Here is a 20,821-nt window from a genome sequence, read left to right on the forward strand (position 1 = left end):
CGGCGGCGCCAAAGCTGCAAAGGGCGGGCGCGGGCCGGGGGTTCCCTCGGCCCCGCCCCCGGTGCTCCCCCGCCACGTGACCGGGGACGCGGCGCCGCGCCGGGGGCGATGCCCGGCGGGAAGGGGAAGGTACCGGCGGCCGCGGCGGGACGGGAGGAGAAGGGGCTCGGCCGGGCCGGTGAATGCTCCTTGGCCGGGCTGGTCAATGCTCCCGGGCCGCCCCGTAGGGCCGAGCCGTGGCGCTCCCCGCGGCGGCCTTGCCGTGCGCCCTGGCCGCCGGCCAGCCGCGCCTCCCGGCCCCGCTGCGAGGGGCGCGGGGGTGGCTGGTGGTGTTGGCGGCGGCGGCAGAGCAGCAGTCGCTGCCGCGCTGTGCCCTCGCTGCCCGTTCATATCCGGCTCCAAGGCGGTGCTTGTGCTGGGGACCCGCCACGCTGGAACGCGGGGCGGGAGCCCGGGCCCTTCCCGCGGTGCTGGTGTGCGCGGTTGCGCAACACTAACAGTGAGATCCACCGTGGCACAGCTGCACCGGGGGGAGCGGCGAGCTCGGCCTGCTCACTTGGCCGGCGGGGAAAAAGTGCAGGGAGAGTAAAACTTGAGAGGAAAAGAGAATTGTGGGAATTGGCCGGGATTGGTACTGTTTTGAGCAGCTTCGCTTTCTTGTCTGGGAGCGGAGGGAGGAGAAGCGCCCCGTGCTGCTTTTCTATCCCTTTCCTTTGGTAATTTGCTTGGTCCATTGGATGTTCCCCGCAGAGGAGCAATTGGGATGTGCTGGCTCTGATTGTCCGTGCTTAGGCTAATATTGATGTACTGCTGGAAGAGGGACTGCAAGTGTTGTTTGACATACAGAGCTGACATATTACGGATCTGGTTCCTAGAGAATTTTGTCTATACTGGTGTGTACATTTAACTGCTTTTTAAGTATAAGCCCATTTAAAAGAAATTTTAATGGAAGAAAATGTCAACAGCTCTCAAACTACTAAAAAAAAGCTTTAAAATAACCTACTATACTTCACATAAATTAACCTGTATATTGACACTACACATGGTTTCTTCTGGAAGGTTTTGCATTCTTGCCTAGTGAGAAAATGCACACTTAACTGAAACAGGATTTAACCAACTCTTGTTGCAAATGTGGTAACAGCCTGTGATAATAGTAACTCCTTTTGCTGACAAAGATCACGTTCCTTGATGAATGAAAACTTATACCGTTCAAGAGGAAATAGAGGACTTGCTGGCTATTAATTAAATTGATTAAACCCATGCTAACCTGTGACGTAACAAAAATGTGTGATACTGTTATTGTATCCTAAACATTTTGGATAACTTAATTTTCTATGAGCTTTTCTAAAATACTTCTGCTTAAATGCTTTCATAGATTGCAGATTTCTCTCCAGCTACTTGGCACTAGTTGTTAATACAAAGTATACTTCAGTAATATTCTTATTCCATGAGAGTTGTTTTTTTCCAATGTAAGCATATAGTAATTTATATTCTGGCTTAAAAAAGGACATGTAGGTTAAAAAATCCTGACATTCAAATGGTAATCTTATATATGTCAGTGTAAGTCATTGAGGATAGTCTTTTATCTAGTGTAGTAAAAATCATGAGCACCAACAAAGGTTTTGAAAGAATGTTTTAAAAATTTTACTCTCACACATCCATAGCAATGGGAAAATTATTTTAAGATTTTAATTTGGTTTTAGTATTTCTTTGCCACAAGACTAGAAGGAGGTATGGTATGGCAGGTTATCACTGACTGTGATTGTACGGTATAATTTTTTTATGAATGATTACAACTTGATGAGGACCTTTCTAGGGACCACACATGTTCTTGTGAGTCATCTTTGGAAAATATGCATACTGATTTTCACAGGAGTAAAAAAATAATCTTCACTGGAAAAAAATACAAATCATTACTTTAAGTGTGTATTTGAATGCTCACTTGAGAGTTTAAATGCAAGGATGTTTTCATATTAAATTAGAACTTTACTTTTTATCTAGGCACTAAATACAGTAGTTACACTTTTAAGAACTCAGTATCATGAATATGGTGCTTTGCTGAAAGTGAGGTGCTTGTCAAATTCAGTTTTATACTCTCTTGAAGTTGGAGTTTTGAAGGCCAACACAAGCTGAAGTGTTAGTTGGAGTATTTTCATGTGAAACTGATGAGAACAAAGGTGAAAGATGAGGATGGCTGTTGGTCAATGTTGGATATTTACATACTTTTATCATACTTTTATGTGATTGGTCCCATCAGTTTTTTTTTTAAAAATATGAAAAGTCTCTGTCGACTAGAGCTATGATTTTCAATACTTTTTCATTCTACTCTGTCCAGGAAGACTGTACCAGTTGTATTTGAATAATTCTGACTGATGTTTAAGTGGTGTGACTAATTTTTGGATTTGAAAGCCAGTAGCAGGAGGAGTTCATGTAGTGAAATGGTTTATCACTAGTTTTCTCCTTCAGCTTATGTTGCTTTTTGTGTAAGAGTAGGTGATGTGTCAAAGAAATGCCACTTGCATATGAGGTAGATAATATACTGGGTCATGTGTTCCTGGGGGCTCTTCCTGTGGTTTTTGAAGTAGCCCCAAAGAAGTGTAAAGGGTGTGTAGTGAGTAGTCTTTGAGCATATGGTCCCAGTGACTTTATACAGAGTGTTTCTGGGTAACAAGTCTTGGACATAAGTAACCTCACAGATTGGTTGAGTGGAGATGTTCTAGATAGGAACATCTATTTAAAAGTCAAATCCAACACTCCAGCCCCATACTTGCAGTAGTCTGTTGTAAAATCCTTATGCATTTTCATGGTTTTTTCAGAGTCTGCCTCCCTTTTCCTCACACCTGCACCCATGTAGGCTGACTTACCTTTATCTCACTGGAAATAACTAAAGGAGTAATGCGATAAGGTTGCTTGCAATGCCCTTTATGAGGAGGGCTTGGACCTAATTCCACTAATGCCCACAGGAGTAACTCAAATTTTTTTCCACTCATTTAGAAGGAACTGCTCCAGAGACAAAATGCAATGCTTTTAAGAACAGAGGTCAAGGCAATTTGTATATGAGACAGCCATCCTAGCCTTCCCCTTTTTAACTCAAAATTTCAGAGGTCATATTTTGGCTTCTGACACCTCACACAATTTACAAGGTTTGTTGTCTGACTCTGTTTTGTAATAAATCCTGATTTTGTGATGTTCATGCAGGTCTACATGCTATAGCACTTTTGAGCCTGATTCAGTGATTTATTTTTTTTTAATTCCAATACCTTGTTTCTAGACACTTCATGCATTCCTTTAATAAATTACACAAGTTATTTTTTATATGCCCCGTTTTTATTTCAGATTGAAAGAAAAGTTTATTAACCTTGTGACTCAAGATTAAAAGAACTCACAGTTGTTGCTGCATTTCTTTGGGGGCAGCACAGCCTTCAGATTAGCTTAATTATAAATATTTACTCCTGAGAATTAAGTTTCTTAAAATGTTAGTTTCTCTGCAGCCGTGAAGCAGGCTGGAGCAGAAGCAAAGAGCCTTTAAAACTTGCCACTTCTGCATGCCAGCAGATGTATTGCTGTGACAGAAGTCCTTGGACACCATCCCTCTGTGCCAAGGTGGCTTTGCAGGGGAAGGATGACAGTGCTGTCCCCAACATTGGCACTGTTCCCATGGTGTCTGAAGGCAAAGAGCCCAACAGAGGCCCTGCAGGCTGCTGGCCCTCTCAGTAACTGTGGATTGAAAGTCTAGGTCCAGTTTCTTGAATTCACATCAAATATTTATATGGAGAGATTTAAATTGACAGGGAGTTTGGGATCCGGTAATTTGGCTCTGGAGGGTTTTTTTGTGGGGGTGTTGTTGTTTTGTTCCCAGTTTTTTAAGACAATTTAGAATGTGGGAAATGGTGACAAGGTATTTGTATTAAAAATCTGGAACTCAAAGCCACTGCTGTCAGTATCAGCAACCATAAGTCCTTCTCTTTTGTTTTATTCCAAGTAGAGTCTGCCAGAATTTGCAGTAGCTGAGGAATATCTCATGTAAAAGGTGTATTTCTTTACTTCCTTGGTTTGGGACTTTGGGGACTGTTTTCTCAGTGCTTGTAGTGGTTATAAATTTCTGTGTGGTGGTAGCAGAAACTCTCAGATTTTCTTGAATCTGTGGAGCAGGATGCATGGTGAAACAAAGAGCTAATTAACCAGAACTGTCCACAGTACTGATGGTTCTTCAGGTTGTAAATAAGCTGCCATGGTGTCAAACAGCTGCTGGACTGGTTCCACTGATCCTTGTATCCTTTCTTGTGCTGTTGCACCAGCTGTAGATAACAAGTGCTTCTTTCCAAAGAAGTTTTCTGTCAGTTTGGTTCATCGTTGCTGTGTCTGCACACAGAGTCTGGTGAGTTCCAAGTGCTCAGAGAGAAGGGGAAGAGGGGGCTCCAGTTGTTTCTGGTTTGTCAAGGAACCACCTGCCCTGAGACAGCTCTGTAGTGCTGCTCTGAAAACCTGAGCAGCCTTGCCTTTAGTCAGGCTAAGGAAGTGCAGGGTTAAATAAAACTATTCTGCTGTTAAGTCATCAATTATGAAAAGTCTTCTTGCCTGTCACAGCCATGACTGTCTTGTACACTGAATTTCAGTTGTGTAAAAGTCACTTCCAATGCAACTTCAGATTGCACTCTAAATAGAAATGTAGCCATCTAAGCATAAACCTAGCTATTTGTTCTACTCAGTTTGCTTTTTTAACCTTGTCACCTGTGAGCACATCCTTTCTATTTGTACCCTAACCCTTCTTACTTAGGGAGAGGGAGTTTACATGTAGCCTTTATCCTGCTGATTTTTATACGGCGTCCCCTTCCCAAATCTTGGCAATTGTGCAGCAGTGGCTGTGTATCAGCTGCCACATTCTGCTGTTCATCCCCTGCCTCTTATGTCACATTCTTTCTTTCCTGTGTTGGTATTAGACAGCACTGAGAAGTTGAGGTTTGCTGTCTGTCAGCAAATGTCCTGATTTTAAGAATAGCATGAATGAGAAGCTTAACAAGGAGTAACTCCCTAGTTCTATGTTTGTTAAGCTTGCTAACAATGGAAGTATATTACAAAGCTTGCTTCAGGCAACTCTTTCTGCATGCAATTATGTGCACTTATTTTCACTTATTTGCAACTGTTTCTGCTTTTAACTGACCATCAGAAGTGGTGCCCTGTAAACCTGCTTGCAAGCTACGGTGCTGCTGTTGGCACAGATGTGTTCCTCAAAACTGGAGCATCCCATTCAAGAAATAAGCTTTAGATGAGCTGTATGTGATGCTGTAAGTCTTTGTCTGCAAAATATATCTCGCAAAATCTTCTAGAAGCTACAAAACCAGGCATATAAGCAAGACTCCCAGCACTGATTAAGGTTAAAAACCATCAGAAGCATTTGCCAAGAGGACAACCCAGTGCAGAGGTTCCTGTCTAAGCACTTTGGAAATCAAGAGCATCTTCACTGGGAGGGAAGCAGTGTTTAAATTCTCTCTGTGTCGTAATGTTAACCTTTCTTGTTAAACTACCTGACATCGTGTCCTTGCCAAAACGCTGTTGATTCCAGATTTAATACCACGTCAGATTCAAGATTGTACCTTTCATATATCTGTGGGAGTAGTTATGGGGACAGTTTGACTTTGGTGATAATGAGTAGCTGCTTTGAGGTGTAAATACCCCTGGCAGTTTTAGAAGAGGCTCTTAGCAGGGTCAGTTATCTTACCATGCACAGCAGGACTGTGACTGGAGGGGTGAAGTAAGATGCTGCTCACTGTCTGCTTTTGGGAACTGCTTGTTTCATTCTCAAGAGCACTGAAAAAACCCTATGGAAAACAAATATGCATTGCCATTTGCAAAAGTGCCATATGCTTGTGCTCTCAGGCATGTGGTGTGATTCTTGGGTCTGTGCAGGACCAAGAGTTGGGCTTCTGTGATGCTTGTGGGTCCCTTCCAACTCAGAATATTTATTCTATGATTCCACTTTCTGTTTTTTGTTGTGCATATGTTTGACATGTATGTTACAGTCCTGATTGACCAGCCTGGCAGAAAATGTGTGAGCTGGTTAACTTAACTTTGGAGTAATAATTATTTATACATAGGAACTGGAGTTGCTTGAGAGAAGTTATATCAGAAGACAGATGTAGTTAGATGATACAGTCAGTGCTTTCTGATAAATTTCACCAGCACAATAGGATAAGATGATTATCGTGCTCAAGTTCAATTTCTATGTGCAGACTGGTGTTGAATCTGAGAGATAGCTTTGGATGTGATAACAGGCAATTCTCTCATCTTCAGCTGTTTTCAGATGTTACAATCTCTTGCATGATATTAGCACTGGATGCTAATCCTCTTTCATGACTTATCTAATGCTCCAAATGATTTCTGGCATCCTTTGTAAGGGGAAGGCAACATTTTTAGTGGGGAAATGGTTGTGGAAATAAGTGTAGTTCTTACAGCTGAAAGAGCCTGGGATGGGTTTTTTTTTGGTTGATTAGTTATTTTTAATGGTGAACTGTATAGTGATACCTAGTGTGACCTTCTGCATAAACAAAATTAAAGCACATTAAATATATGACTTTGAAGGCTTTATTTAGTTAAAGTGTATTTTAGTGAGCTGTTCCTGTGTAACATAATATTTTCAGCTTCACTGAGCAGCTATCAGGTATTATGAGACGTAATTTAGACCAACAGAAAGTGTATTTATCAAAAACTTAATTTACCCCTGACCTTGGTGATGGTGTTATTATTTAGAGCTGCATAAAAGATGCTTGCAAATGTTTGAGACTTTTTTTTTCCTGAACTCATTACAAATTGGAATTTGTTTGTAAACATCCAGAAAATACTAGTGGCAATCTAGAGTAAGTAAATTTAACTTGAAATTGATTATCTCTACGCTGTGTTTTTAATGGCTTTGTTTTTCCTTTCTCTAGCGGAAGAGACTTTGGAATGCAGACCGCACACCATTCCCAGATGAGACACCCGTAGGTCTGAAAAAATCAAATATCAGGACATCAGTGTCTGCTTCTTCGATTTCCAATGCGTGGCTTAGGTGTGGGGATGGTTTTGAGAGCACTTCAGTGCTGGAGGTAAAATGCTGCCTTAGTGGTGTAACAAAGAGATGCAAACTGACAGTGAATTTCCATGCTTGAGTGAATAAGATGTTGCCTTTTCTTTTGGTGTTGTTTCCAAACTAACAGCATGTTGTTGCAACTGTCAAAATAGACAGAAAATGGAAAGCACAGTTACATAAGGACATTGTCTTAACTTGTTAGTGTAACTTGGGGAGCATATGTTAATATGTTGTGTTCTAGATAGCACTCATCACTTAGAAAAATTCAGTAATACACTGAAGGATGCAAAAGTAATTTCATATTTGTGATGAAGTACTACATTTCCTAAAAAATATACAGAACAAAAATGCAGTAGTTTGCACCTGAGGATTTTTTGCTAGACCTAAAGAATGTGTTTGTAATAGTGAATTAAGTGTAGAAAATCCTGCTCAATCAGCCAGATCTGAATGAGAAGTATTTTGTGCTGACCCAAGCTGCTTTTTTGTTTCTTCTTCTGGTACTGAGCAGTCATAGTGTTGCATATCTTATGGGATATAGTAAAATCAGAGACAGGGCAACCAAGTTAATTCTTTATGTAACTTTTCAAGAGGACACACGCTTTATCAAGCATGTTGTTACTGCCCACTTTTGACATTTTAGTGATGAAAATACTGGCTCCTGTTCTTCTCAAGGTCACATGTGATTTCTGTCATAGTCATAGAAAGTTTGCATTTTCCAAATCTATGAAAATTCAGATTTTATGATACTATTCTCATGCTTTAATACTTCATTATATTACAGTCTTGTAAAAGATTTTAAATTTAATTTGAAATTGGTCTGCTAAGCTTTGGTAGGTGAGTAACAGCTTTAAATATATTGATACATGTTAAAATTATTTTTAATGTCCTAGTGATTAAATCTCTATCTCTTTTTAATGTAGTCCCAGAGGCCTTCTACTAAGAAATCCAGGATTAAGAAGCGTCTTGGATCACTGTTAACATCTGCTGAAAGTGCATCTAGTATGTTTTGATTATTTCATGTTAACATTGTCAGACTATTGTTACTTTATTTTGTTCTGTATTGGGGTAGAAGTTGGCTTGAAGTGCTGGTCGCTTTCTTCTTCTGTTTCTGTAATTAGAAGCTAATTTTGATAAGACACACAATCTCTCACTGTTGTGGTGGGGCTCATCCATTCACCCAGAATGTGCCAGAAATTTATTCTGCAAAGCTGCAGGCACTCAGCTATTGCTTTTGGAAAGGTGAAAGAAGCATCACTAATTCTGTATATGGTGTGTATTATAAAAGGGATGGGATATTTAAATGCTTCACATTTCATTAGGAGGGAATGAAAAATAGCCCTTAGCTGTATAGATTGAAAGTGAGATTATTCTGTCATTTTCTAGACAGACAAGCAGGCATGAGAGAGCACATATTTTTGTTTTTTGTAAATATGTGCAATAGGTAGAAAACCAGAGTTTTATCAACCTCCTGCTTTTACAATCTTCTGTATGCCCCCATGTTGCTTAATACCAGCATTAAAAAAAAGAACTCTAGTCAGAATAAAGAGGAGGAGGACTTACTGACTCTTTCTAGTTTTTTCCATTTTTTGAGCCCAGAGGAAAGGAAAGAAAGAGGGGGTGGTATTTTTCAGGCTCTATTTCTGCGTGCTCCAGCAGCTGTGCTGTTTCCGTTGGATGTAAGTAGGTGACCTACTGGGCACTTTTTTTTACCTTTTGGGGTTCTAGCTTTTCTAGATTTCTAAGAAGAACCTCTCTGTTGCAGGAGGAGATGTGGTGGCATTTTACTCTTCTAGGCTCTTCTGCTTAATTCCAAACCCCCAGAAATTATCTAAATTCCCATTTACTTATAATGTTTTAGTAGTGGTAGGAAGTGGAAAATTCTGCCTTCTTATTTCTGTATACTCCATGCTAAGCATGAATCCTTTTCTCCTTGCTTTTATGATTAAAAATAATGCAGAAAAGTATTTTGAATTAAAATGTCTTCAAAAACACATGAGGTATTCCTTGCAACTTCTGAGAAGTTTTGGTTTTTTTCCTGAAAAAACTGAAAGAGAAAACTGAAGAGTAATCTCTACTGATGGAATACATTTATTCCTTTGTTACTTGTTGGATGAAGTCAGAGAGCTCCCAAACCCAGAATTCTAAGGACAGTCTTTCTTTAAAGCACTCAGCATTTTACAAGGATACATGTGGAGGAGTGTTAGGACTGTGTGTAGGGAGACTAAATGTCAGACAGTCATGACTTGTCCTCACACTGCTGAAGGACACAGTTGTAGCCTCATTGTATAAAATGAAGTGTTAGCATTTATTGTGGAGAGCTAAACTGAAAATAACGTATGTATGAATAAAAAATACATGTGAGTTAATGCTTCAGTATTAATCTCTGATGCCTAGTAACAGAATTTATAATTTTACCCTTTAAAAATAGTACAGTTTAATTTTTAATACTTTTAAATTTAACAAAACTGTGTTTCTGTAGCAGTCTAACACTTTGCAATGCTTTTTCATAGGAGCTGCTGCTGCTGAAAGCTCTAAGGAAGCTGAGGACATAACATGGACCTCTAGTGGCAGTGATTTTTCAGATGATGGAAATAAAACATTGATTCCAAGGTTGGACAGCAAAAAAAGTGACACTTCCAAAACAGAGGACTTTCCTAGTGGATGTGATTTATTGTTAGAGGACAAAAGTAGTGAAGGTAAGTTCAAATGCAAGACTTAACAAGAAACCTTCTTTCAATTTCAGGTGCTGTAATGAAAATATTCTTGAGGTCATTCTGACAAAATGACATGATCCATTCCTATTTTGGTTAGATCAGTTGGAGGGGTTTGTTTCTTTTGGTTTTTTGGGGTTTTTTCATACATTTCATCTGGGTATAGAGTAAGGTTTTATTATAAATTATGTACAAAAACTTTAAACCTTGGAGTAAAGGAACACAGTTTTATGCATCTACTGATTAGATATGGCAGGCTTTGCAGCAGCAGATAGCATCATCTTGTGTGCCATCTATTTTCATTTCAGAACACAGTCTTCCTTGCTTCCCCTGTTAGCTGCACTATGTGAACAGCCATGAGTTTAGTTCTTAGAACTTCCTTTCTAATTCATGGACCAGGAAATGACAGAGGGGAGAGAAATTGATTAAAAAGTGCAGCTGAAGACAGAAAAATCATATGCTGTATTATAGAAGTTAATTGGGATAATGTATAAGTTGCATTAGAACTTGTTAGGAAGACTTTACAATGTAAAACAAGTTAGGTTAACTTTGTAGTACTTCAGTTAGATCTGAAATATTACAGTTAGACTGGATCCTGGATGTCTGGCAAAGCATTCAAATGCTGCTGTGAGCTGAGCAAATAGATTGACTTCTTGTTTTGTGCGTGACACTGGTGAAATATGCTCCGTAGATGTAAAACAAAAATGCAAAATCTTCCTCCTTTCATCTATATAACAGTGTCATTGGCATATCTGATGGCTATCTTTGTAATTCCTAGTAATTTTCTTCTTTTAGAAAAGGAAAGACTGTTCATTTTCTAAACTGCAATCTGTTGCTGAATAAAAATTTTTCTAACCTACCATTAATATAATTCACTTATCCCCTGAAAGTATATCCTGCAGGCTTTAATCTTCCTTTTTTTTTAAGAGACAGTATTTTTATGCTTATAAGATAGCAAAATTTGGTTTCTCTGTGTAATTGAAGAAACCCTGATGTGTTACGTATCTGCTTGAAGGTTACTGATAAAATCCAATAATTGTCATGTTTTTCTTCTAAACCCAAAAATATCCTGAAAGCAGTGGGCAGTAAAAGAACTGTAATTTCTATGTTTTTGAAGTAACCATGATATACACTAATTTTAGTACTGTACCCAGGGTGCCTCTATATGTGTGTGCATATATAGGTACAGTTGTAGGTGTGGTGACAGTAGGGAGAAAGTATTTTTTAGAGATGTTCCCTTTCATGTGAAGTTCACTTTGAGTGTTGGTACTTCCATGTGACAAGATAAAACGGATTGCCTTGTATTTCATCAAGTAATTTATTCCGTTGTCACACAGCTTCAAATGAAACCTCTTTGCTCTCCTTGCTTGCTGATGTCTGTGTTTAAAATTTCTGATGAAGCTTCCTCATAGTCAGAAACAGAAATGCATTTGTGCATGTAAAAGGTGGCAGCACTATAGCTGTGTGACTTCAGAGTCTGAAAGGTCAATGTAGGAACTAGTATTTAGATTACAGTAGCACTGCCAAGTACAGAAGGTACTGTTACAGTTCCATGGATATGTTCAGATGCCTGGAGCATGGTGCAGGTGCCTTCTTTCTCTGCTGCCTCTCCCCTGTACATGACTATTCCAGTGTTAGAAATATGACATTTACAAAATCAAAAAGCAGCCCCCCAAAATCTTTAATTCCTTCTCCTTCGAACATGCTCATTTATGCAAAGCACATTGAAATTATCTCTCTCAGTACCTTGTGATGTTTGGACCTAAAGGATTGTGAGGGTGCTACTGCAGCTCAAGTCTCCATGCCCTTCAGTAAATCCTTGGAGTTACAAATGGACTTTTGGAGTTGCATTAAATACTACATGGTCCTGATGGTGGTGGAAAAAAGTTCTGCATTTCTGTTGGCATCTCTTTTATTGCTATTGCATTGTGGGTTTGTTTGGGCTTTTTTATTTGTTATTTTTTACCTCCATCTTTCCTTATTCCTGTTTCTATTGATTTGCCCTCAACAGTTCTCTCTTTGATGTGCTTAGAGATTTGATTTGCAGACCTGTATATTGAGGCATGGTGTTTTAGGAGGTGACCATTTCAACTAGCTTTTTTGTTCTTTTGTGAGGGTTACCACTGATAGCAGATGTTGACATGGTTTAAGGCATTTGCTTAGAACAGTTAATTCTGAACAAGTACATGTGGAAAAGCCAATGAAGCTGGGCGAAAAAAAAACCCTAACTAAACCATGGAAAAATTATTAATAACTAAACTAAAGAGAACACCCTACCTGCCTGTGCAGTTAAACGTACCACCTCTTTGCAGACAGGACTTTGAAATATTTTTTTATGTATGTAATTTTTATCCTTCCTCACAGAACACATTTGGCTAGTAGGATTTAGATTTTTGTGAGACACAAAACACTTAAACATAAAGATCAGTTGAACATAGTTAAAAAATAATGTTGCAATTCTTCCCCCAAGTTCAGGATAGCTGTAGTATTACTCTGACTTTGTACTTATGAGAGATGGTGATTAATAAAAACTCTTTTTACCCATCTTCTATTTTAGATGAATTGAAGCTTATTGACTGGGAGAAGGATACTGATTCCACCGATCAGTGCGATGGGTCAGAAAAAGAGGACAGCTCAGTAGAGATATCAGACTCAGACTCTTGCACAAATACTAATTCTCTGCCTGTCAAAGAGGAAAATGATGAGCTTTGTAAGGTGAGAAATTGTTCCAAGCTTAAGAAAAAAAAAGCTGCTGCTATAATTATGGAATGTATTCATATTTGTTTGCATTTGAATTGGGGTAGTGTGAAGATTTTGCTTACTTTATCTTTTCAGTAGGAATTCTGTGCACAAGAATTTCAAGGCATTTTCTTTGACTGCCAAACCTCAAAACCAAGCAGTGCCCCTCCCACAGAGCTTGGCAGTGTGATCACTGAATCACAGGATGGCTGAGGTGGGAAGGCACCTCTGGAGAGTGCCTAGTCAAACCCCTCTGCTCACATCTGGGCAGCTGAACCTGGCTGTTCACGGCTGTGTCAGCTTTCATTTTGAGTATTTCCAAGGGCAGAGACTCCACAAGTTCTCTGGGCAACATGTGCCAATGCTTGGTCACCCTTGCAGTGAAGCAGCTTATTCTTATATTAAAATTGAATTTCCTGTATGTCAGTGTGTGTGCAAAAAGTCATCAGGTGGGTGGGTTTCCCACCAGAGATGATCATCTGGACTCTGTACAGTCCCTGGCTGCTTGTGACGAGTTGGTGCCCAAATTTCCTGTAGTGTGGTGGGTGAGAGACCATTTCCCATTTCTCTTTAGTACCTTGAGACTGTGACTATCTAAAAACTCAGGTGTTGGGAATAGAGCATGATGGGGTAAAGGACTATGTGTAGGACTCCCTTTTCAGTGATGAGGATTGCAGAGCTCCAGAAAGGGAAAGCAGTGAGAATGGAATATTGCTGGCTAAGATATGGTAGCTTTTCTTTTTAAACTGCAGAAAATGCAAGTTTATCTCTAAAGCATTCTGTGTCAGCTATAGATCTTTATTTAGTATCTTACAGTAAACTGACATGTGTGAAAAGACTTGAGATGTGATGGTACCCTAGGCCGAAGTAACATTTGAAATGTGCTGCTCAGGGTCACTGTCCCTGGAAGTGTTCAAGCAAAGACTGGACGTGGCACTTAGTGCCGTGGTCTAGTTGACGTGGTGGTGGTGTTTGTTCAGAGGTTGGGTTCGGTGACCTCAGAGGTCTTTTCCAGCCTAAGTGATCCTGTCACTGTGATTTACCCTCTCTCTGGTGCGGGGGGCTGGTGCCGCACCAGGGAGCCCCGCGCCGGCAGCACTCCCCGGAATGTGGGGGAGAAGCCCCAGGCGGGGCGGGCAGAGCGGAGGGGCCGGGCTGTGACCCCCAGAGGGGCAGCCGGGGGAAGGAGAAGGGGCAGCGCTGGCCTGGCAGCCGGCGAACATCGGCCCGAGGAGGTGCGGCTGTGGGAGCGGATCCGCCGGGGATCGCTGCTGGAGCAGCCCGGCAGAGGGCACCGCAGGCCCGGGAACCTCGGCCGGCGGGGCCACGGGCCGGGCTGTCAGCGAAGCGGATTGAAACTTATTGAAACTCGTTTATGTTTCGATTCTGTATGAAAATGCTCGCGAGTGAGTGTGACAAGGAGTCCTGCTCACACAGGAGGGAGAGCAGCCTCCAGTTTCCCAGGAATCCGCCCCATGGCAGGGTGCTGCTGCCTTGCCGGGGCCGCAGGGTGGGACGCTGCTCTGTCCGTGGCCCCTCACCACAAGGAGGACATTGAGGGGCTGGGGCGGGTCCAGGGAAGGGCAACGGAGCTGGGGAAGGGTCTGGAGCACAGGTGTGATGAGGAGCAGCTGAGAGCAGGGGGTGTTCAGTCCGGAGAACAGCTCACTGGAGACCTCATCACTCTCTACAACCCCCTGAAAGGAGGCTGTAGCCAGGTGGGGTCGGAGTCTTCTCCCAGGCGACAAGTGAGGGGACAAAAGAAATTAGCCTCAAACTGTGCCAAGGGAGGCTCAGATTGGACACCAGGAAGAATTTATGCACGGAAAGAGTGATCAGGCATTGGAAAGAGCTTCCCAGGAAGGTGGTGGAGTCACCATCCCTGAAGGTGTTTAAGGAAAGACTGGATGTGGCACTAGTGCCATGGTCTAGTTGAACGTGGTGTTTGGTCATAGGTTGGACTTGATGATCTTAGAATCTTTTCCAGCCTAATTGATTCTGTGATTCTGTGAAGCAGCGGGTCTGGCTGTGGCAACATGTATGACCTGGCACTCATCAGGCTCTTGTGGGTGTCAGTCCCACTCTAGCAGCTGTAGCTCAGAGTTCAGCAAGGGTTAGTCAAGTGTTTTCAAGTTTTGAAGAAGTTATTTTATATTGCCTAAATCCCAGGCTGCAGCATCAGAAGAGGCTGCATGGTCTGCATAAAGCTGTGAAAACAGAATTGAGATTTATGCCACTGGTAAAAGTTGTCCTGTTTTTATTACACCAGCATGACTTAGCCCAGTGTACATGGAAAGTTGGATAAACATTATGAGACACATTCATGTTAATGACGCTCATGAGAGGATTTTTTGGGATGCAACCATACTGTAATAAAAAGTTTTTAAATCTAACCAGAATAGTTATGCTAGTACAAAACATGTGGGTACATTGGGAAACAGACTGTCCCCACAGATTTCCTCTTCCCCCATCTCAGCTGGAGTAGCACCCTGGGAATTTTGCTGGGTGGTCACCCTCAGCAGAAAACTTTCTTCTGGGAATTCAGTGTATGCAGGAGGGTAAATCCCCAGTGATTGCTCTGCCTGCTGCAGTCTTTGTTTTGCTTTACTTGGGATATGCTGTTTTCCAAGGGAAAAACTGCTAGGAAAAAACTGCAGGCAAGCAGAGAGGTTTCCAAGACAGAATAGAAAGCACTGTTCACTATAGGAGGTCATTTGCTGTATGAGTATTCTTTAAAAAGGCCTGTTAATTTTGTGGCCTAGTTCATGGTGAGGGAAGGAAAAAAAAAGCCAAATGTTGATATATCATCATTTTTGTGGTATTTACTAAATATCTAGAATCTAATGGAGTGTGTGGATAATCAAAAGACCATGAAATTTCTTTTACGCCACTTCAAAATATGCCAAATACCAAGAAGTTCTGGAGGTTTAGGATTACTGCCAAAATATCTTTATGGTAGTATTTACTCTTGGTAGGAGTGTATTATGTTTCTACTGGGAAATTTCTTCCCCTACTCCTTTATATACTAATATATCTAATTTTAAAATTACTTCTATTCGGTGATATTAACTGCATAGAAAAGCTTCACATACTGTTTTGGTTGGAAGATAAGACTCTTGCTTATCTCTAGGCTGTAAAGCTGCAGTCACGACTCAGTTTATGTTCCAAGTCCCTGTGCTGTGTCTTTCCTATCAACTATCCACTTCTGATGTGTAAAGCTGCTTGATAGTGGATAATGAGGAAGGCAAGTTGAAGCTGGCCTTGTGGTAACAGCTAATTTTTGTCTTCAGAATTTTTGAAGGAAGCATGTGCAAGATATCTCAAGACCATGCTTTACTTTCCTTTAGCTATTTTTAGGCAATGAGGGGGTTATTTTATGTTAGCTTTCATTTGACCTGTAAGTGGTTGCATTTTTGCTTAAGATGATGCAGGACAAAGATCTGACAAGGTGACCCCAGATGGTTCTATTCTTTCTATTCTTACAGTTCCTTCATTTCCAGTTACCAGTGGTGGATACCTAGAGAACTTTTTTCTTGGAGAACATGATACTAAAATAAAGATAAACCATTAATGTTAGTTTTTCAGCATACATGTTTTCCAAAAGAGTGCCATGTAATCACTTCAAAATTTAAAAACTCCCTATTTTTATGCACTGGTAGTGACTACTTTTTGCCAAACTTGTCTAGAGACTTTGTCTTGTGAGCTAAGTTCCATATTTTGTAGGAACTGCTTATCTATGAATTATTTTAAACTTATAAATATTTAAATGCCTAGAAATAAATAAAAGTGTGTGCCCCTGTGGGTAAATTCCTCTCTCCTTCCACACTACCTCTGAATCTGGGAGCTTTCTCTGGCTCTGTGCATCGAGTGGCATCATCTTCCCTACTTGAACCCTTCCTCAAAACACTTAATCCCTTAAAGTAGGCCAGCATTTGTATGGAGTATATAATTTTGGTACCTTACAAGAGTATGGCCTTTTCTTTGTGCCCTCCCTGGTAAATCCACTTTATTAGTTTCTGATGGGTACCCAGATTTGCTTGCTTTACATGGGGAGCAAGTGAGGTTTATTCCAGAATGGTGTGAGGAATTAGTCTTATATACTTGCTATGTAGCATAAATGAAGCTTAACTGGTTACAGCAGATCCTCTTTATTTGCACAGCACACTAATAAGTGCAGTAGACAGTTTTCTGCTGATCTTAACTTCTGGTTTGGGTGAAAATTTATCAAAAAGTCACATGATTAAGAGCTTGTTCCCTTTGAATCTTAGAACCATAGAATGGTTTGGCTTGGAAGGAAAATTAAAGATCATTCAGTTTCAAGCCCCTGACATAGCCATCACCTTTCACTAGACCAGGTTGCTTAAAGTTCCATCCAGCCTGGCCTTGAACACTTTCAGAGGTAGTACACCCACAACTTCTCGAGGCAACTTTTTCCAGTGTCTCACCACCTTCAGATTTTCTCCCTAATATCTAAAGGTGCTCTCATTCAATTTAAAGCCATTCCCCCTTGCCCTGCTGCTACAAGACCTTGTAAGAAGTCCCTCTCCAGCTCTCTCTCATAGGCACCTGGTAGGGACTGGAATACATAGAGAGTGGTAATATCCCCAAACTATTATGCTGAATGAGAACAGACAACTGAAAAAGAGATTTGCCATGTGTTGTGTTTCAAAGCTCTTTAATAAATCCCTGCCACATTCTCAGCTCTCTATTGTTCTGCAGTCTGTGTGCCCTGACAGTGGATGAGCTGATGTGATGCTGAATAATGTGCAAAAACTATTTTAATGTTGTGCAAAAGGTTTATTTTGGGGTTTTCCCTGAGTGAAGAACGCAGGGAAAGAAGTTCTTCCTGCATGGATATGTGTAGGTCTGTGTCTCTTACCTGAGACCTTCTGGTCTTTCAAATTAAGGTTCATTCAGCTGTTTAGTTTGTGGATTTATTACTGTCTTAACCTGCCTCCTAAAAAAAAAGCCCTCAAAACAAATTCTGTCCTTCTGTGGCATTACATTGGAGGGGATTCAACATACTTAATGAAATTCTGAAGAGGTCACTCAAAAGATGAACAGGCCAAGGTTTGCTGTTATTTCTGGACTTGCTTTTGTGTCCTGGCTTTCTTGATCCATTATAATGGTAATTATAACTAACATTGGCTTGGTAATTAGAATCGAGTCTAGAACTATGGTTGTGTAACAGAATTTAAAACAGGTTATCTCATGGTAGGGAATCATTATTATGGCAAATGGAATTTGTGTCATCCTGTCAGACTGATGACTTAACAAGGATAAAGGATGATGATATGACTGTGTTATTGCAAGCACTTACTTTTGTCAGTTCATTACTGAAGGAAGTGTATATACAAAATACCCACAAACTTCCATCTTTTTTTTTCTAAATGTAATTTATGCAATAATTCAGGTTGGAAGCAATTTCCAGATTTCTCCAATTCAACCTGCACAAGACAGTCTCAGATACAAGGCAGACAAGGTTGCTTAGGGCTTTATCTAGTTGGGTCCCAGAAAACTTGAATGATGAAGGCAGCATAACCTATCTGGGCAGCATCCTTCTTCCTTCCCTGTGTCTCTTCTCTTTGTCTTTCCAAAAACAGCAACCTTATATTTCTGGGTAGAACTGGGCTCTTCAGCTGGGCCTTTTAGGCAAGACCTACAAGTCAGCAGATTGCAAGTCAGTAGTGGTACAGAAACAGGCATTCATGCCTGCAAAGTGAAAGGAATTATACTTGAATGATCAGAGAAAATGAACCTGTGCACCAGCTGCTTTCTGCTGCATCCTGGCTGCAGGGATGTCTCTGCATCTTCTGATGCAGGAATCAAGCCTTGAAGCTTTTTTCCTTAGTCACAGACAATATTTCCCTTCTCAACTTTCTGTTTCCATGATTTGGTCAGCTTATCAGAATAGGAAACAGGATGTTTCTGGGGGTGCTATAGCTATTTGTGTTATAACTCGCTTTTTTTTCAGTCTGTAGTTAAACAATGACCCCATTAAGTTTAAAACAGGACTGATGACACTAGTTCAGCTAATACCTAAGTGGCTCAGATATTCCTTGCTTTGATGGTTTAAACCATATTGGGACTATTTTTCTTCATAATTCTGGGACACAGGGGTTCAAATGTCAATGTGGCTGAATTGGTTCCTTATCTTCCTCAAGGACACAGTTATATGAATGTCTTGATTCATGTCATGTGTGGTTTTGGCAGTGTCAAAATGCCTGAAGTCTGTGATGCCCATTTTGAAGGAAGCATCTTTGATCACAGTTTTCATACATACAGATAGGTGATTCCACAGTGTCACTGAGGTAGCTGTGCTTCTTTGTGCCTAGTTTGTGAAATTCCTGGATGATTTATTAACTAAGCTTAGCAGAGATTTTGGTGTATCTCATCCATGAATCCATGGATTCATGAAATTTGATGGATCACAGCACCTATGACAGTGACATAAACAGACTTTAGACCTTGCTGCCTTGAGCTGTCATTCCCAGAGTGTATTTTTATGTTGTTTGAAGCACCAGGCTGTTTGTAAATGCTAATCCAACCCCTCTGCTTTGTTTAATTTAGGGCTTCAGTTGAGCCCCGTGTTCTTTCTTACACAGCTCTGGAGAGCAACAACTTTGAGCACAGCTGACAGCATTGCTGTCTTGGCATCCATTTATTGAATGCCCCTCTCTTTGTCATCTTCCCACATCCTCCCCAAGTCTGCCTGGTGTTTTAAACAAGATTCAAGATGCCTGTCCTGCAGCTGCATGTCCCACAAGGCATCTGCATTTCCTCAGGTCCAGCACCTCTCTGGGGCATGGCTCTTGACAGCGCCACAGAGGCTCTTTAGGATCAACAGGGAGAAGCAAAGCAGCATATGCTCGCTCTGTAGGGCCCTGACCTCCATCTAAAGAGGTGAAGCAATGAAAGAGGGTTTTCTCTGTCTCCTGTTGGTGGATTGCCTGGTGCTGCAGCAGAAGAGGCTACAGGGATGAGCATAGCATGCACTGCTTGGAGTGCAGTGCTCTCCTTTGAAAGGAGAGAGAGGATAAAGCCAGAGGAATTAGCAACATTAATAGAGAGTTAAAGGCTTTTGTCTTGCTGGTTTACTCGCCTCTGATGGAGCTTTCTGTTGTTTGCTATTATGGATAATTTGCTAATAGTTTTGTGTTCTGCAAAGGGTCATGAGCACAGTGAGAAAGCTGCTGAGTTTTGATTTGTCTGACTTTGTCTTCCAAACTATCTCAGGAGTCTTCAGGATAAATTGGAGGGGAGAGATTTGAATTTGTTGGAAATAGATTTTGAAGAAGTGGTGGAAGAGAACTTTAATGGGACACATAGGACCAGTCTTAATAATTTCTCTTTCTTATAAATGTGCTTTCTAAATACTGTAGTTCTGGAAGGAGACCTGAACAGAGTAGATAGGCTAATGGCTTGAATTCTCTAAAAGCCTTTGGTTACATCTTCCTTGTGGGTTGTCATGGTGCTTTAAAAATAATTTTATGGTCTTTTAGTGGCTGGTTATGTAACCTGTTCTGTTAGTTCATGGCATCAGGAGAGGGACCTAATTTATTGGGGAAAATAAAGTTTTCTTTTACTATCAAGGATGTTTGCTGCAACCAGTTGTGGAAAAAAAAGCATTGCATGTCATTTCAAGGTTACTAGTGCAGTTGCAGCTTCCATCTTTTCACAAGTGAGTTTTAGTGGTGTTGAGGTTTGTGGCAGCAGTATAAGAAAGGCATGCATATGTCTGTCTCAAAAAAATTGCATGTGTAATACTGCTTATAAAATGGCTTTTAAGTTAAAATAAGACACCTAAATGTCCAAGGTCATCCAATTCCTGGTAGAACAAGTAAAGCATGAAGTGTACCAAAATCATCTAACTATCCTCGTATTTAGGCTTCCCCTTCTAATGAGTTCTTTTTCAATTTTCACCAAAACAGAAATTTTTGTTGTAGTAAGGGTTAGCTGTGTGGCAGCTCTTTGTAGAATCTACTGCATTGTGAAGATCTAGTAGTAAATTTAGAATATCTGAGAAAACACAGGAAGACCAAAGTTTAGAAAGAATTCTAAACCAACCTCGGGGTTATTAAAAACCCCTGAGGTTTTTCCCAGTGTGTTTCTCTTTAATGGATGATGCTCCTGTGTATCTCTCTTTAATGAATGAAGCTCCCTCTATATCTATATATGGAAGAAGACAGTTATGTGGGGTTTTGTTTTGTGGTTGGTTTGGGGTTTTTTTAAGTCATAGCAGTGTATCTTTAGCTTGTAAAGAATGCAGTTTGATGGTAGAGTATTGGGAACATGACTTTTGTTC

General features: G+C 40.7%; 1 protein-coding gene across 2 annotated transcripts in view; it reads left to right on the forward strand.

Moving 5' to 3' along the window:
* Positions 1 to 20,821, forward strand: part of SPIDR (scaffold protein involved in DNA repair) — a 196,708-nt gene continuing 175,887 nt past the window's right edge. For both annotated transcript variants that reach the window (XR_011677433.1, XM_071419195.1), the window contains exons 1-5: positions 1 to 129; positions 6,927 to 7,082; positions 7,987 to 8,065; positions 9,577 to 9,762; positions 12,335 to 12,492. Coding sequence is in view for 1 of the 2 variants with exons in the window: in XM_071419195.1 (XP_071275296.1) it covers positions 109 to 129; positions 6,927 to 7,082; positions 7,987 to 8,065; positions 9,577 to 9,762; positions 12,335 to 12,492 (600 nt within the window). In the remaining variant the exon portion in view is untranslated. The remainder of the gene's footprint in view (positions 130 to 6,926; positions 7,083 to 7,986; positions 8,066 to 9,576; positions 9,763 to 12,334; positions 12,493 to 20,821) is intronic.

Source organism: Agelaius tricolor, unplaced genomic scaffold (genome assembly GCF_023055355.1).
Source record: "Agelaius tricolor isolate 1412-34295 unplaced genomic scaffold, bAgeTri1.0.p SCAF_2, whole genome shotgun sequence".
Taxonomy (NCBI): Eukaryota; Metazoa; Chordata; class Aves; order Passeriformes; family Icteridae; genus Agelaius; species Agelaius tricolor.